We start from the raw sequence: 18,746 nt of genomic DNA, 5'->3' as shown, positions 1-18,746 counted from the left end.
CCATAGGTAAATTTAAACATTTTCTGGGTGACAACTGGTTGAGGTTGTCTGAAGACCTAGGATCAATGGAAAGGAATGTTCAGGTTAAAGATAAAGGATGACGGAGACCAAGTTTTATTGTGCAGAGGAAGCCCTTAGATAGCTGACTTCAGAGAGAGCAGGTTGTAAATTGTTTTTTATCAGACCTAAAAGGGTGCCTGGCTCTTAATTGATTATCTCCTGGATCTGCAAAAAAAGGAAGGAAAATAAAAGAGGAAGGGGATTCTCTGTAGAATGTGGATTTTTTCCCACAAAAGACTTTGCAGGGCAATTTCAGGGCATGGCAAGGAACTATATTTTGGGGTTAAATATTTTGTCCTTGTCTCATAATGTTATGCCACAGTCAGATTGAAAAGTAAGTCACAATATATAGGGTCAAATAAAACTCATCTGATGAGAATCCATGGTTTGTAGGACATGACTCCCCAGACCCCTTAGGTAGGAATTTGGGCAAGATTTAAAAAATCAGAGCTTAGTCCTCAGCATGTTGGAGCTGGAATTGCTCTACTGAGTGAGATTTGAAAGGAGCAAGACGTGAAGATTGGGGCAGGAACATTCGGGTTAAGAAAATGCAGAGCAGGCTGGTGCGGATGATGAGTGATGTGAGGGGATGCCGAGAAGCAGGGGGGCTTGATCTGGCGGAGGACAAGGACTTGGGGCTCCATCCTGAGTGCAGTGAGGATCTGTGGGAGAGCAGGGAAGGTATGTATTCTGATTTCTGTTTAAAAAGTTTAAAATACAAAAATTAGCTGGGCGTGGTGGCATATGCCTGTAGTCTCAGCTACTCGGGAGGCTGAGGCAGGAGAATCACTTGAACCTGGGAGGCGGAGGTTGTGGTGAGCTGAGATCGTGCCACTGCACTCCAGCCTGGGCAACAGAACCAGACTCTGTCTCAAACAAACAAACAAACAGTTTAATTCTAGCTGTAGCATGGCAGATGGATAGGGGTAGGAAGAGGCAAGAATGCAAAATTAAATAAGCAAGCCACCAAGAAGGCTATTACAGTAGTCTGGGGGAAGTAGGATGGCTTAGACCAGGGTGGTGGTTATGGGCTTAGGGCGTGTTGGGAGGTAGAGTTGATAAGATGTGATGTGAGAGAAGAGACAAATCAATAACAATACCTGCCATCTTTGGGTGGGTAGATGGTAATGCTATTTACTGAGAATACCTGCATCTTTGGGTGGGTAAATGACAACGTTGTTTACTGAGATGGGGAAGATGAGGGAGGAGCACAGAGAATCAGGAGTTGGGTGTTGGCCTTGTGAAACCTGAGTTGGCAGTAAATTCCCAAGGGGAGTAGTCCAGGCAAGTTTTTGTGGATACGAAGTCTGGAATTCCAGGGAAAGACTGGGGTTGGAGAAATGGATTTGAGAGTCACTGGTAGATACATGAGATTTGAAGTCATGGAGTAGATGAAGTCACCTAAGGAGAGTAGAAAGAGAACGAAGCCTAGGACAGAGCCCTGGGCTAGCATCTAAAGGAGAAGTATAAGGAGGGACTGGTGAAGGAGTGCTATGGAAGCCAAGAAAAGCCAGAGGGGTCAAGTGAGATGAAAGCTGAGCAGTGACAACATGGAAGACATTGGTGACCTCAAGAGAAGCTGTCTCAGCAGTGAGCAGATGGTAGCATGACTGAAGGGTGAAGGTGAGGTGGGGCGGTAGCAACAACAGACCACTCTTGGAATATTTCTGGGAAGGGAGTCAAAAACTGGGCAGAACTGGAGGCCAGTTTGGGGTCAAGGAAGATTTTTTTTTTTTTTTTTTTTTTTGCCTTCTTGTTCTTTGAAGCTTGTAAGAATGGGCTTATGTTGCTGCTGGATGACTCCATGTTCCTAGGTGCCCAAGGAGCCTGGGGCATTGCCTAAGATGTGGCTGACATGGTCCAGAATCCATATGTGCTTTGGAGGTGGCCAGGGAGCCCATAGGAGGAGGGAATGCTCAGTGTGTGCCCTGAGAGCTTTGCCACTGTCAGAAAGCACCTGACAGGAACAAGTTTGATTGTATTTGACACATGCTGGCATTACCACAGAAAGTTTTAGCAACAGATAAGAGGGGAGATCTGTACTCTCAACTTCTTTTTTCATACTTCCTATTGAAGTTTTCATCTGTACTCTCAGGCGTTTAATTTCTAAGACTGCTGTTTTTTTTTAATTGTCTTAAAAAATAGCATCCCATTCTTGTTTAACAGATGATATACTTGTTTAACAGATGATATAGCTTCTTTTACCTCCTTGAGGAAGATATTAATAATAGTTTTTTAAAATTTTTCTTCTCACTGCACAATCTCTTCTTTGTCCTCCTTTTGTTCCTGTTTAAAATGATAGCCATTTATCTTTTTCTCAGGTGTCTGGCAATATGTGGTTGTCTGGTCATGTTTAACAGTGGGATTTATAATGCTGATTGGAAGCTGTGAGCATATGGGTGGAGCTTCTGAACTTTTCTGCAGTGTGAGCTGGTGCATCAATTAATTGGGAACCCATAGGTCAGTATCTTTGACTGTGTTGTCTTGGGTTGTTCAGATTGTCTGGAGAAGACTCACCCACCCTTATTTCTGAAGGGATGAAGGCCTATAAACTCTGGAAACAAAGTAGGGATAGAGGGAATGTCTTAGAGCTTGTAGGTATGTGTTTATCTAATCCACATGTTTTCCAGACAGAACCTCCATCCTCAATTGTGCCTGATGTTTCATCTCCAGAGATTCTTTAGAAAATAAATGTCCAGGCCGGGTGGGGTGGTTCACACCTGTAATCCCAGCACTTTGGGAGGCCAAGGTGGGCGGATCACCTGAGGTCAGGAGTTCGAAACCAGACTGGCCAACATGATGAAACCCCGTCTCTACTAAAAATAAAAAAATTAGCTGGGTGTGGTGGCAGGTGCCTGTAATCCCAGGTACTCAGGGTGCTGAGGCAGGAGAATCACTTGAACTGGGAGGCGGAGATTGTGATGAGCCAAGATTACGTCACTACACTCCAGCCTGGGCGACAGAGTGAGACTCTGTCTCACAAAAAAAAGAAAAGAAAAGAAATGTCCAGTCTCTACTAGGGAAGGGGCATTTGTCCAGAGGCAGGGAATAGGGGAGAGGGTCCAGGGATCTAATTTCTTCTTCTTATTTTTATTTTTATTTTTATTTTTGAGATGCAGTCTTACTCTGTTGCCCAGGTTGGAGTGCAATGGCGTGATCTCAGCTCACTGCAACCTCTGCCTATGGGGTTCAAGTGATTCTCCTGCCTCAGCCTCCCAGGTAGCTGGGATTACAGGAGCCTGCCATGACACCTGGCTAATTTTTGTATTTTTAGTAGAGACAGGGTTTCACCATGTTTTTCAGGCTGGTCTTGAACTCCTGACCTTAGGTGATCCACCTACCTTGGCCTCACAAAGTGCTGGGATTACAGGCGTGAGCCACCAAGCCTGGCCTTCTTCTTATTTTTAATATAAAGCCGTATTTGTTGAGTTATAATTTACATAGAACAAAATTCACTTGTTAGTAGACAGTTCTATGAGTTGTGACATAAAACTATCTCAGCATATAACTCATATGCTGAGTTATGTGGTATGTGTTTAAATGTATAGGAAATTGCCAAATCGTTGTCTAAGGTGGTTGTACCATTTTATTTATGTTATGTTATGTTATTTATTTTTGAGACAGAGTCTTGCTCTATTGCCCAGGCTGGAGTGCAGTGGCACGATCTCGGCTCACTGCAACCTCCACCTCCTGGGTTCAAGTGATTCTCCTGCCTCAGCCTCCTAAGTAGCTGGGATTACAGGTGTGTACCACCACGCCCAGCTAATTTTTGTATTTTTAGTAGAGATGGGGTTTCACCATATAGGCCAGGCTGGTCTCAAGCTCCTGACCTCGGGTGATCTGCCCGCCTCAGCCTCCCAAAGTGTTGGGATTACAGGCGTAAGCCACTGCATCTGGCCTGGCAGTACCATTTTAAATTTTCACCAGTAATCTATGAGCATTCCAGTTGTTCCTCATTCTTGTCAACACTTGGTATTTTCAGATTTTTATTTTTTAATTTTAGCCATTCTATTAGGTGTGGATTTAATTTCCATTTTTCTGATAGCCGTGATGCTGAGCATCTTTTTGTGTGCTTGCCATTTGTGTATCTCCTTTGGTGAAGTGTCTTTTCAAACACTTTGCCTGTTTTTTTTGGGCTGTTGTGTTACTGAGTTTTCAGAGATGTATGTGTATTCTGGATTCAGGTCCTTTATCAGATACATGTTTTGCAAATGTTTTGTCCTCATTTAGTGGTTTGTCTTTTCATTGTAACTGTCTTTTGAAGAGCAGATTTTTAAAATTTTGGTGTGGCTAATAAATTATTTGGTTGTATGGATTATGCTTTTGGTTTTGTGTCTAGGAAATCATTACCTAATTCAAGGTCACAAAGATTTTTCTCCTGTTTTCTTCCAGAAGTTTTAAAATTTGGGGTTTTACATTTAGGTCTGTTATTAATTTTTGTATAATTTTTGTATGTTAGGCAAGGTATAGATTGAAGTTCTTTGTTTTTGCATATGGATGTTCAATTTTTCCAGCACCATTTGTTGTAAAGGTTATTCTTTCTTGATTGACTTGAATGTATACCTCTGTTGAGAGTTCACAAAGCTGTGGTCTGTTTTTGGATCCTCTAATTTTATTTCACTTATCTCTTTGTCTGTCGCTCTGTCGCTTGACCAGTACCACACTCTTTATGGCCATAAATGTTGAAATCTAGTACTGTGATTCCCCAACATTTCTCTTTCTCTAAATTGTTTTGTCTGGTCTAGTTCCTTTGTTTTTGCAAATAAATTTGAGAATCACTTGTTGATTTCTGCTAAAATTTCAACTTGGATTTTGGTTGGCATTGCATTGATTATATAGATGAATTTGAGGAGATTTGACATTTTAACAATATTGAGTCTTCTAGTCCATAAATATGGTATATTCTCTCCATTTATATGTCTGTGGATCCTTATATCTGTGTTTTGTTGTTTTTCAGCATAGAAATCTTGCACATAGTTTCATGAGATTTATACTTAAGTGTTTCATGTTTTGGTGCTATTATATAATACATGGTCATTTTTTAAAAACATTAGATTTTTAATTTTTTATTATAAGTATGTGGATACAATTGACCTTTGTATGTTGAATTTGTATTCTGTGACCTTGCTAAACTCAATTAGTTCTAATAACTTTTTTTCTAGTTTCTTTGGGATTTTCTGTATAGACAATCATATCATCTGCAAATAGAGACAGTTTCATTTCTGCCTTTCTAATCAATAAACCTTTTATTTCTTTTTCTTGCCTTACTGCACAGGCTAGGATCTCTAGTATGATTTTGAATAGGGGTGATAGGATATTCTCGCATTGTACTTCATCTTAGGAAAGAAGCATTCAGTCTTCTACCAGTAAGTATGATGTTAGCTGTGTGTTTTTTGTAGATGCCCCTAATCTGGTTCAGGATGTTCCTTTTTTTATTCCTGTTTTGCTGAGGGCTTATTATTATTATTACTGTTATAAACAGATGTTGAATTTTGTCAAAAGCCTTTTCTGCATTTATTGAAGAGATAATTTTTTTTTCTTCTTTAGTCTATTGTTATGGTAGGTGATGTTGACTGATTTGCAAATAATGAGCCAGTCTTCCATTCCTAGAATAAGTATCTATTGGCTGTGAAGTATTATCCTTTTTATATATTGCTGAATGCAATTTGCTATTTTTTTGTTTAGGATTTTTGTGTCTTTGTTTATGAGGGATATTGGTCTGTTCTTTTATTTTAACATCTTTATCTAATTTTGGTGTCAGTGTAATTCTGGCCTCATAAAAAAAAAGTTGACTTATTTCCTCCTTTTCTGTTTTCTGAAAGACTTGTTTAAAATTTCTGTTATTTCTGTTTTAATTGTTTGATAGAATTTGACAATGAAGCTCTCTGAAATGTTATGCACTGCATGACTGTTTACCTTTAAATAATAATCTGCTGCTTCAGGTGTAGTGTAAGTACCTTAAAACAGTGTTTTCCCGTCTATTAATCATATTTATTTCAGATTCTTTTTCTGAAATTCCTGTATTATTATTCCAGGTTATCTGTGTGTCTGCTTCTGTTGATTGTCACTTGACAATGAGCCTTTTGTTTCCTTTGCCTTCTTTTGTTTGTTTGTTTGTTTTTGAGACAGAGTCTCACTCTGTCATCCAGGCTGGAGTGCAGTGGCGCAATCTCAGCTCACTGCAACCTCCACTTCCTGGGTTCAAGTGATTCTCCTGCCTCAGCCTCCTGAGTAGCTGGGATTACAGGCGTGCGCCACCACACCCAGCTAATTGTTATATTTTTAGTAGAGATGGGGTTTCACCATGTTGGGCCAGGCTGGTCTCAAACTCCTGACCTTGTGATCCGCCCGCCTTGGCCTCCCAAAGTGCTGGGATTACAGGTGTGAGCCTCCATTGCCTCTTCATTGTAATTTTTTATTTCAGTGTTGGACATTGTGTGGAGGGCAGTAGGCAAGGTCAACAAACTTTTTCTGTAATGGGCCAAATAAATATTTTGAGTTTTGAGGGCCACGTGTAGTCCCTGTTGCGTGTTATTCTTCTGGTTTTTACTTTTACAAAATTACCCTTAAAAAATGTAAAACCTGGCAGGGTGCAATGGTTCATGCCTCTAATTCTGGCCCTTTGGGAGACTGAGGTGGGAGGATTGCTTGAGCCCAGGGGTTTGATACCAGCCTGGGCAGCGTAGTGAGACACTGTCTCTACAAAAAAATAGGAAAAATTAACTGGGCGTGGCCACATGTACTGTGGTCCCGCTTTCTTGGGAGGCCGAGGTGGGAGGATGGCTTGAGCCCAGGAGACTGAGACTGCAGTGAGCCATGATTGTACCACAGTACTCCAGCCTGGGAGACAGAGCAAGACCCTGTCTCCAAAAGAAGAAGAAGAAGAAGAAGAAGAAGAAGAAGAAGAAGAAAATAAAACCACTCTTAGCTTGCAGACCGTATAGAAACGGGTCATGGGCTCCCTTTGGCCTCTGGGCCATAGTGTACCCTCTCTGTACGGGGGAATGAGGTGGGTAGATAGTGTTATATTCAGGAATGGCCACTCCTCTTTTTCTGCTGGGCTTTCATTGTTGGGGAGTTGAGGTGGGTCTGGGTTTTGTTGTTGTGTATGTACCTTCCATCCCACTGGCTTCAAATTCCTCTAACCTTTCCTTGAGCTTAGGATGAGGGCTGAGTTGCCAAAGCATCTTCACCTGTGGCTTTTGGCCTTGCCTCTGTGTCTGCCTTAGCTGCCCCTTACCTTTGGCAGGTCCCTACTAGAGAAAGTTCCCCTCCCTTCCCCCAAAGTAGGAGGACTCTAACAGTCTGGCTTAAGATGGCTCCTGGACCCTCCCCGAGGGCTAGAGCAGACTGCCTTTTATCTTCCCTGGCCACAGCAGTCTTCTGATTCTGTAGGTGAGAAGCTTCTTGTTAGGGTTTAGTGCTGTGGCAGCTCCCACTGAGAGAGAGACTGTTCAGTCTGCTCTTTCAGTCTACATCTTAAAAGGTTTTTTTTTTTTTTTTTTTTTTTTGGTTAAGTAAATGTGCTAAGAAAGAGGTGCTGATTTTGAGCCTGGTTCCAATTGCAGTACCCAGTCAAGAAGTGAATTTATGGCATCATAAAGGCTGCCAGTAGAGAGGAATGGTAAGGAAAGTTGGCTCCACTCTGGTGATGGATTGAAGCTTCCAGTGGGTTTGTCTAGCTATTTTTTTAGTGGTTGCTACAATGTATGCAAGGCTACCAGATTCTATAACTCCTGGGGCCATTCCCATGGAAAATAAACAATGTGAATTTTATATACCCAGTGACATTGTGTAAACTCAGTGGCCCTGATAAGTGCTGTATCTGTATGTGGTCCCTGAGGGATTTGCTGCAATTGGAGTGAAAAAGAAGTAATACTTTTTAAAACAACCTTATAAGTGGACAGAATGCTACTGTCGACAAAGAGTCAAACTCTACAAAATATTTGAAGAGATTTGTTCTGAGCCAAATATGAGTGAGGTCCTGAGAACATGTGCCCAAGATGGTTGGGTGCGGCTTGGCTTTATGCATTTTAGAGAGGTGTGAGACATCAATCAAAAACATTTAAGAAATACATTGGTTTGGTCCAGAAAAGTGGGACAACTCAAAGCCGGGGGGCGTGGGGCTTCCAGGCTATAGGTGAATTTAAACATTTTCTGATTGATAAAGACCGGGGATTGATAGAAAGGGAATGTTCAGGTTAAGGTAAAGATTGTGGACATCCAAGTTCTTTTGAAGTCTTATGGTGGCTGCCTTAGAGGCAATAGATGACAAATGTTTCCTATTCAGATCTTAGTTAATCTCTTTAGGATTGGGAGGGTCTTGAAGAAAAAGATCTAACTATGTTAGTAGAGATTCTTTACAAATGCAGATTTTCCCCCACAAAGAACAGCTTTGCAGGGCCATTTCAAAATGTGGCAAAGAAACATATTTTGGGGTAAAATATTTTTATTTTCTTTCTTGTCTCATAATGTTATGCCAGAGTCAGGTTGGAAAGTCACAATATATAGGGTTAAATAAAACCCATCTGATGAGAATTTATGATTTGTAGGACATGACTCCCCAGACCCCTTAGATAGGAATCTGGGCAAGATAAAAAAAATCAGAGTTTAGTCCTTACTAGCAAACAGAGAAAGCCCTCATCTTTCTAGTTTAGCACTTTAAAATTGTATGACTGTAATATTTGAAGATGATGGTTATTAGACTGTTGAGTTTTTTGATGCTGCTTTTATGAGCTAAGCTTTTATATCAAGCAGTGACTGTGTTTCTAGATTAGCCTGTAGTTTTCTAAACTGTCAAACCTGTTATTCAGAAAGGCCAGGAACCCCTTGAGGGGTAGATTGCAGTAGAACATTTTATTCTAGGCCAGGCGTGGTGGCTCACGCCTGTAATTCCAGCACTTTGGGAGGCCGAGGTGGGTGGATCACTTGAGGTCAGGAGTTCAAGACCAGCCTGACCAATATGATGAAACTCCATCTCTACTAAAAATACAAAAAATTAGCGAGGCATGGTGGCACACACCTGTTATCTCAGTTACTTGGGAAACTCCTGCCTCAGTTATAGAGGAAAGCTGAGGCAGGAGAGTCTCTTGAGCCTGGGAGGCGGAGGTTGCAGTAAGCAGAGATCATGCCACCACATTCCAGCCTGGGTGACAGAGCGAGACTCTGTCTCAAAAAAATAAAAAGAAAAAAGAAAATTTTATTCTAACCAGAAGCATTACCTCTTTCCCCTAGATCCAGATGCAGAGGTGTGCCTTCATGTACTGAGGCTTGTCCAGTCTGTGGTTCTGGAACCTGAAGTCTTCTCCAAGTCGGCCTCTGAGTTCCGGAGCTCCCTGCCCCTGCAACGCATCCTGGCAATGTCCAAGAGCCGCAACCCCCGCCTGCAAACTGCAGCCCAGGAGCTCCTGGAAGATCTCCGCGCTCTGGAGCATAATGTGTAGGTGTGCTCGGCCACCAGGGTTTTGGTGAAAATGCCAGTGTCCCTTCTCCCCAGATCCCTCATTTGATACTCCAAAACCATCACCATGTGCCATGTGTTAGAGTTGGCAAAATGTGATTGACTGGAGATGGACGTGAATTGCTATGTGTCCCACGTAGCTTGTCTTGGAGGTGGGAGCACTTGCAGGTGGCTGGTTAAGCTTGCCAAAGCAGAGGCCATGAAAGAGCCCGTCCTTCCGGAAAAATGGTCCATGTCTGTGCTGGCTGGAAGAGGGCCTGCTTAGGGCAGCTTCTTGCTGCTTAGCAGACCATGACCTGTAGGTTCACCATAAAACAGGGAAATTAAATAACCGTCTACCCCATTAGTCGGCATTTTCCTGAGATTCATTTCTTTGAAAAGCAATTCATTCTCTCTCTAGTAATTGTAATTAATCCCCCCAAAATGCAAGTTTACTTTTATAACCTTTTGGTGAACCTGCTATTTCGGATGACATTGGACATTGTAGTTCTATATTTTTTGTGCCTCTTTTATTTTTGAATAAAGAAAGTCAGAAGAGTTGTATTACGACCCTTGCTGTCTGAAATCTAAACTTGATACTAGGAAGTTGATCTTTGCATATTACCATGCTGCTCTTGGTTGGTGGGAAAAAAAAACTCTCCTTAAACTGTTCTGGGCCCTTTGGCTATAAACTTAGAAGTCCTATTTTTCTTATAACAAATGCTGTAAAAACAACTTGTATAATAGATTAGAACACATGCAGTTAGTTGAGATTCCATAAATGAAATGATAGTTCCTGCTCCCTTTTTGTGCATGGGTGTGCCTGTGTGCCAGGGCCCTGCCATGTCTGTGTTATCTACCTACTGGTTGCCGTCCAGCTTGTTTTCTAGGCCACTGGCAGAGAACAAGGGAGAATACACTTCATTTCTCACGGACACCATGATTGGTGAGAGTTGCCTTTTGTGTTAGTCTGCTTTCACACTGCTATAAAGAAATGCCTGAGACTTGGTAATTTATAGAGGAAAGAGGTTTAATTGACTCACAGTTCACTGTGGCTGGGGAGGTCTCAGGAAACTTACAATCATGGTTGAAGGGGAAGCAAGGCACCTTCTTCTCAAGGTGGCAGGAAGGAGAATGAATGCAGGAGAACCTACCAAATATTTATAAAACCATCAGCTCTCTTGAGAACTCACTATCACGAGAACAGCATGGGGGAGACCGCCCCCATAATCCAGTCACCTCCACCTGCTCTCTCCCATAATCCACACGCGGGGATTATGGGGATTGTAATTCAGGATGCGATATGGGCCTAACCGTATCACCATTTAAATCAATCCTCAAAGTCACGTCACGGGAACACATTCCCTTCTTTTCCTGGGCTGCTTCCTTCAGTGTGATGCTGGAGGGCTGCTGGGCTCTGGGCATGCTGTAAGAGCAAAACAAATGCAGGTGCACCCCACCAGTGGCAGCCCCATCTACAAGAATAAGCTGTTTTGTTGCATATGGCATTTTAGAGTAACTTCGTTTTTCTTTTAAGTAGATTTTTATAGGCAGTGTGCAATTTAAGGCTGAGGCTGAGTGAAGAAGTGTAGAGGAAGGCACAGTTGCTTGGATTTCACGAGCCAGCATATTGTGGAACACTAGCTCATCTGAGCCAGAGGAATGTTGCAAAAGGCAATTTAAAATTCATGGAGGCAGAAATCGATCCATCTGTGCTGTGTGGTTCTGTAGGTCCTGATTATTGGTGAATAAAATTAAGAATGTTGTGTTTCTATACTTAATACCATGGTGCTATCTTCTTTTTGATTGCTATTTATTTAATAAGGTAATAGGGAATGCTGCCTCTAGAACTACAGGACCTCTTTCTGCCAGAGATGGGGTCAACAGTGTATAGAGAGGAGTGAGTGTTGGCCAGACTCTTGGATGTTGTGTAGTTTAGCTAATTAGTGGATGGATGTGATTAAGAAGGATCATTTCTTTTCTGCTGATTTTGAGGTGCTAAGAATAGCAAGAGTTCTTACGAAAACTCTTTTAGGAAGAAACATGTGACAACTCCATATTTTGAATGTATATCCTAGGAAAAGTACATAAGGCCAGTTTTAAGGAGTGACCTGCCTCCTGCTCTTCATATGAAGGTCAACAGGAAAACATAGGTTCTTTAATTTTTCTACAACTAGTTATCTAAAGAAAACCTACTCAGTTTTTTAAAAGGTATTCATAAAAGCATGTACTTTGCAGATCTCGTGAATTTTAAAATCAGACAAAGTAAAATAGTGCATATATTTTGAAATGTTGTTTGTTTGTTTTAGACGGAGTTTCACTTTTGTTGCCCAGGCTGGAAGTGCAATGGTGCAATCTTGGCTCACTGCAACCTCCGCCTCCTGGGTTCAAGCGATTCTCCTGCCTTAGCCTCCTGAGTCGCTGGGATTACAGGCACCCGCCACCACGCCTAGTTAGTTTTTATTACTTTTAGTAGAGATGGGGTTTGGCCATGTTGGCCAAGCTGGTCTTGAACTCCTGACCTCAGGTGATCCACCCGCCTCGGCCTCCCAAAGTGCTGGGATTACAGGCATGAGCCACGGCCCCCGGCCTATATTTTTATTTTTGACACAAGAGTCTTGCTTTGTCACCCAGGCTGGAGTGCAGTGGCTCCATCTTGGCTCACTGCAGCCTCCGCCTCCTGGGTTCAAGCGATTCTCCTGCCTCAGCCTCCTGAGTAGCTGGGATTATAGGTGTACACCACCATGCCTGGCTAATTTTTGTACTTTCAGTAGAGACATGTTTTCACCATGTTGTCCAGGCTGGTCTAAATTCCGGATCTCAAGTGATCCACCCGCCTCGGTCTCCCAAAGTGCTGGGATTACAGGCGTGAGCCACCATGCCCAGCCTTGAAATGTAATTTTAACAGAATTCCTCTTACATTTATTAAGTTAAGGAACTATTTTTCTCCTTGGTACCATCAGTTTGTATGTAAAGGCGTGAAACCTGGCAGGCCAGACGTCAGACTTGACTCCCTCCTTCCTCACCGCTTCCCCCACACGGCTCTGAGCATTCCTCTTGCTGTCTGGCAGCTCATTAACCATCAGAGCTGCTTTCTGTTCAGTCCGAAAAGAGCAAACCCTTGTTCTGACTGAGAGCAATATGGAGACTTCGTGGGTGGCTTTGGAGACCCATGCCTCCTCATGGCATAGCTTGGGATAAGCCTCATGCCAAAGAGTTCTTCTGGTTCCGTACAGTTATATCGCCTGTGCCATTCACTCATTCCAGAGGATTTTAAAGTTAATTAAAGTACCAAGCATAGGATCACAGGTCTTGAGCCTGAAGAAAATTAGACCAAGGCTGGGAAGTCAGGCCGGGGTCAAGGAAGTGTTGACAAAAAGAGTCAAACTCTGTAAAATATTTGAAGAGACTTATTCTGAGCCAAATGTGAGTGACCAATGGCCTGTGACACAGCCCCAGGAAGTTCTGGGAACATGTGCCCAAGGTGGATGGGCCACAGTTCGGTTTTATGCATTGTAGGGAGACATAAGACATCAATCAATAGATGTAAGATGTAAGATACATTTGTTTTGTCTGGAAAGGCGGGACAATTGGAGGGGGTTGGGGGGTGTGTTCCAGGTCATAGGCAGATTCAAAGATTTTCTAATCCGCAGTTGGTTAAAAGAGTTAAGTTATTATCAGAAGACCTGGAATCCCTAGGAGGGAGCATCTGTTGTGGGGACCAAGGTTTTTATTATGCAGATGAAGCCTTCAGGTAGCAGGCTTCAGAGAGAATAGATTGGAAATGTTTCTTACCAGACTTAAAAAGGTACCAGACTCTTAGTTAATTATCTCCTGGATCAGAGAAGAGGAAAAAGATTCTCTACAGAATGTAGATTTTTCCCCACAAGAGACAGCTTTGCAGGGCCATTTCAAAATATGTCAAAGAAATATATTTTTGGGTAAAATATTTTGATTTCTTTCATGGCCTGGTGTCTGTCATGTGATGCTATACTAGAGTCAAGCTAGAATTTGATGTCTTATTGCAACAAAAAGTCTCAAGATCTCTGTTTTAATGTTTATACCGGTCAGTTGTACCTGAATTCCAGAGGGAGGAGGGCATAATGAGGCATGTCTGACCTCCACTTCCCATCATGACATAATGAGGCATGTCTGACCTTCACTTCCCATCACAGCCTGAACTAGTTTTTCAGGCCAACTTTGGAAGGCCCTTGGCTGAGAGGAGGGGTCCATTCAGATGGTTGAGGGGCTTAGAATTTTATTTTCGGTTTACAGAGGTTTTGAATAAAGCTCGTAAATGTGCCTGCCCATTCCGTTGATTCGGCTGGACCTGCCATTAGCTATTTTGTCACGCATTAATATAAATTGAAAAGGTTGATAAAAACTTTTGCAGGCTTACTAATTTTCTGGGAAGTCCTGAAGTTTGCTCTGTTTTCTTCCATGGCATAGATGCTGAGAATGCCTCAGAACTTCTCCAACCAGTGTAGGATCCTGAGTATAGACCCTGATATAGCGTAGGATCCTGAGTATAGACCCTGATATAGCGTAGGATCCTGAGTATAGACCCTGATATAGCGTAGGATCCTGAGTATAGACCCTGATATAGCGTAGGATCCTGAGTATAGACCCTGATATAGCGTAGGATCCTGAGTATAGACCCTGATATAGTGTAGGATGTGGCATCCTATAGGGCATTGAAAGGTCTTTGGATGCTTTTTGAGTCCAGGCTCAGGTAAGAAGGGCAAGAGATAACTGGTACACCTCTGTCTTCACAAACTCTCATCTTCAAGAGCCATGGCTGCCTCTCTGCTCTGAGAACGCACACATTTAAATTTATCTCCACATGTAGACTAAGAAATCAGAGTCTTTGTGCTAATTGCACATGCTACAAAATGAAAACTGTTGTTACAGTCCTTTTTAATTTGTAATTTCAGAAGTTTTAAAAATTGTTAAATATACCTAATACAAAATTTATGTTTTAACCATTTTAAAGTGAAGAATCAGTGGTATTAAATATGTCATAGTGTTTTATAATCATTACCATTATCTATTTCTGAAACTTTTCTTCATTCCAAACAGAAACTCTGTACCAGTTATATAACAACACATTCCCTAAACCTTTCTCCCCGGCCCCTAATATCTGCTCTTCTTTGTCTCCATGCATTTGACTACTCCACGCACCTCATAGAAGTAGAGTCATATGATCTTTGTTCTTTTGGGTCTGGCGTGTTTCACTTAGCATCGTGACCTCAAGGTTCATCCGTGTTGTAGCATGTGTCAGAACTCATTCCCTCTTCTGGCTGTATCATCCAATGTGTGGACGCAGCACATTTCGTTCATTCATCCGTCTGTTGAGGGACACTTGGCTTGTTTTCACCTTTTGGCTGTTGTGAATAGTATTGCTGTGAACATTGGGGTACAGGTATCTGTTTGAATTTCTGCTTTCAATTTTTTGGGGTGTGTACTTAGGAGTGAAATTGCTGAATCACATGGTAATTCTGTGTGTAGCTCTCTGAGGAACTGCCAACTGCCTTCCACAGCAGCCGCACCACTTTACATCCCCACCAGCAGCAGTGCCCAAGGGCTCCAGTTTCTCCACGTGTTCATCAGCATTTGTTGTTTTCTGTTTTATTGATAATAGCCATTGATAATGGGTGTGAAATGCATCTTGTTGAGGTTTTCATTTGCATTTCCCTAATGACGAATAATGTTGAGCATCTTTCCTTGTGCTTATTGGCTGTTTGTGTCTCTTCTTCGGAGAAAAGTCTATTCAGGGCGTTTGCCCATTTTTGAGTTGGATTGTTTGCTTTCTGTTGTTGAGTTACAGGAGCGAACACCTTGTCAGATGTGGGATTTGCGGGTATTAACTCCTATTCTCTGGGCTTCTGCACTCTATTAGTAGTGTCCTTTGATGAGCAAGAGTTCATTTTATTTAAGTCTAGTTTATTGATTTTTTTCTTTTATTGCCTATGCTTTTGGTGTCATATCCAAGAAATCACTATCAAATGTTTGGTCACAAGGATTTTCCCCTGTGTTTTCTTCTTCGTTTTATAGTTTTATCTCTTCAGTTTAGATCTTTAATCCATTTTGAGTCAATTTTTACATACCGTTAAGCTAAGGGTCTGGCATCATTCTTTTACATGTGGATTTTTCAGTTTTCTCACCACGACTTGCTGAATTTTATAATTATTATTTGAAAATGTTATTACAAATGTGATTTTCAAAACTGAAACACTTATGAATACTATGCTCATATGCTCACCATATTTTTAAATTATTTGGTTTCATGAATAGCCTTTTTTTTTGAGATAGGATCTCATTCTGTCACCAGGGCTGGAGTGCAGTGGTGTGATCTTGGCTCAATGCAGCCTCTGTCTCCTGGGCTCAAGTGATCTCCTGCCTCAGCCTCCAGAGCAGCTGGGACTCTAGGTGTGTGCCACAATACCTGGCTAATTTTCTGTATTTTTTGGGGGAGACGGAGTTTCACCATGTTGTCCAGGCTGGTCTCTAACTCCTGGACTCAAGTGATCCACCTGCCTCAGCTCCCCAAAGTGCTGGGATTACAGGCATGAGCTACTGCACCTGGCCATGAATAGCCTTTATTATAGGATTTTATATTGTTCCAGTGGAGCTTCCTAAGTTGCTGCTTTTCCCGCCATAAATGTACGTTTAATGCTTTTAGATCATACTCAGCACAAAATGACTGTTAGCTGGAAAAATGACTCACACTCACATAGTCTATTATATTTTTTAATTGAAGTCATACTTGCAGCCCAACTTTTCAGAGTAAATGGTGTTATGCAAAATATTACTGTTTCGATGTCTGAGAGTAGTGCAGGCTTTGGGAAGAAGTGCAAAGGCCCTGTAAGTGCGGGCTTGGTGTATGTTTGAAGGGCAGCAGAGAGTGCTCAGGTGCTGGCTGGGAGACCTCTCGCCTTGCTCTGTGCGATGGCTGTGGGGCCTGGGGCAGGAGCAGCCTCTGATTCACACTTAAAATTGTAAAAAAAAAAAAAAAAAAAAGTGGAATCTGCTCTTAAGATTGTCAGATGACCACACTGTCAGCCTCTAGTCATTGCTGCCCTCCCCACCCCCAGCACCTCAAATGGCAAAAGTCCTCGAGACTGCTGAAGTGAGTTTGTTTCCAAACATGGCTCCCCAAGGTAAAGCTTTCACTCTCCCCACAGATTCCAGCCACACCCAGATCTGAGGCCCAAGTGTGCATGTTCTCACTGGACACTGTGCCCAGCTGCCGTACACATACTTGGTCCTGCATAGCATGGGCTGATGTGAAGGTGATAGGTCCCTGCTGGAGTGGGGCCTGCCATCTGCCCACTGGGGAGGAAAGCATCTCCTCTGCCGTCCTGTGCCTTCATGCTCAGCCGCTGGCACCAGCAGCCTTTCCTTTGGCCATGGCTCGTACCTACTCTCTTTTTGGATCATAAGCCCTAGAACTGTGGTTCTTAGCTGTTACAGGGTCATGGGCCACTCTGAGAATCTGAGAAACCTTCTGTATACAAAAGTGTATGGACATGCTTATCTGATGTTTCATCTGCAGTTTCTGGGAGTTTGTGGGATTCCCCCCAGGATCATTTATTTTTGGTAAGGAGCCGTTTGCCCTGGGCTTGTAGAATTTGTGTGGCCTAGTGTAGTACCAGGCACTTGAGCATTGAAAGCATTTAATGATGTCTATGACACTGTAAGGCGTCCCACATTAACGGTAGTCCCATAGCTGAAGACAAAGCATTGGTTTCCTGGTGGCAGTTCAGAACCTCTGCCTGATTTCCTTCAGCTCAGTCAGTCCTCACGGCCACCCCGTGAGGTTGGCATCCCCAGCCACACTCTGCGGGTGAGGACACTGGACTCTAGTGACAGAGTTGCGGTTAGAATCTGTGCCTCTTGGTGTCACCTCCCTTTCCCTGGGCCCGAAACCTCATCTAGGGTCCTTTGCCTTCAGGCCAGTGTCTGTCCTGCGCCTGGGCATTTGCAGTTCTGGCGACGAGCTGCTTCACCCCCTGGCAGAGGGTCTGCAGCCGCTCTGGCCAATGTGCCGCTCTGCTGCCACCAGCAGGCCCCTGGGGTCAAGAGGGAGGGAACAGAATGGGGAGTAGTTGGTGTGGTGGGGGCAGTAACTCCTGCTCCCCACCAGGCTGGTATTGAGACAAGATGTGCTGATAAGTGACAGGCTCCTGTGGCTGCCTGATCACACAATAACATTTAGAAAGAAGAGGGAGAGTTGGCCGGGCGTGGTGGCTCACCCCTGTCATCCCAGCACTTTGGGAAGCTGATGCGGGTGTATCACTTGAGGCCAGGAGTCCAAGACCAGCCTGACCAACAAGGGGAAACCCCGTCTCTACTAAAAATACAAAAATTAGGTGGGCATGGTGGCACATGCCTGTTGTCCCAGCTACTGAGGAGGCAGAGGCAGGAGAATCACTTGCACTGTGGAGGCAGAGGTTGCAGTAAGCCGAGATCACACCACTGAACTTCAGCCTGGGCAACAGAGCAAGACTTTGTCTCAGAAAAGAAAAGAAAAGAAAAGAATAGGGAGAGACAGAGATTAATTATCAATATCAAAAGCCTTGATTTTTAAAAGGTTCTGTTCAGTATCTGCAGCAGTTTATAAAATTATCATTCCTGTCTCCAGGAGCTGCATGCTCAGGGATCACTACAACCTATCTTACCTTGCTTAGAATCATTGAGTAGTCCTCTCTTTCAGTCTTTCTTTTAGATTCCACAGAGCTGAGACAAACCAAGGCAGGAGCAGGACAAATTCTCCTCCCTGCTCTAGGCCAGAAAGCCAGCACAGGACATTGCTAGGCTTAGAGTTAACAGGACCTCTCCCTTCGAGATGTCCCCTGCTCTGGGCAGGCAGGTGGTCACAGCCCAGGGCTGACATGACCAAGCCAGAACGGGCAGGGAGAGGGGTGGGTAAGAGCATGCCTTGCAATAGCGGGTGCTTCTGCTTTGTTCTTTTCTTTTTGTTTTTTTAATCCAAATACTGATAGAAGAGAAATAAACGGGCATCTGAAACTTAGACGAGATTAAGATTACTTAAGGACAGAGTGGAGTGAGCATACAATTCACAAAGTGTGCATTTTTGCTGGGAGCTGAAGCTCACCCTTTAGGCATCAGGCTTTTTTTTTGAAAGAACCATTTTAATGGAAATTCTTAAAAAATATATCGCATGCTTCTTTATACATTGTACTTGGAACATTTTCCTCTTCTTGATGAATCAGTGTCCTTCCCT

General features: G+C 43.0%; 1 protein-coding gene across 6 annotated transcripts in view; it reads left to right on the top strand.

The window, feature by feature from the left end:
* The window catches only part of HSF2BP (heat shock transcription factor 2 binding protein), a 125,908-nt gene extending 115,839 nt beyond the window's left edge, over nt 1–10,069 (top strand). For 5 of the 6 annotated variants that reach the window (XM_024239301.3, XM_024239300.3, XM_054542603.2 and 2 more), the window contains one exon: nt 9,295–10,069. In XM_024239301.3, the coding sequence (XP_024095069.2) occupies nt 9,295–9,503 (209 nt within the window). In that variant the 3' untranslated portion in view covers nt 9,504–10,069. Of the gene's footprint in view, nt 1–2,381; nt 2,521–9,294 lie in introns of all 6 variants that reach the window. The other variant, XM_054542604.2, reaches the window with a different exon arrangement.
* Nucleotides 10,070–18,746: the final 8,677 nt, after the last annotated feature.

This window comes from Pongo abelii, chromosome 22, assembly GCF_028885655.2.
Source record: "Pongo abelii isolate AG06213 chromosome 22, NHGRI_mPonAbe1-v2.0_pri, whole genome shotgun sequence".
In the NCBI taxonomy this organism is placed as follows: domain Eukaryota; kingdom Metazoa; phylum Chordata; class Mammalia; order Primates; family Hominidae; genus Pongo; species Pongo abelii.
Note: the sequence above shows the minus strand (reverse complement) of the source record. Positions and strands in the feature narration are given on the sequence as shown.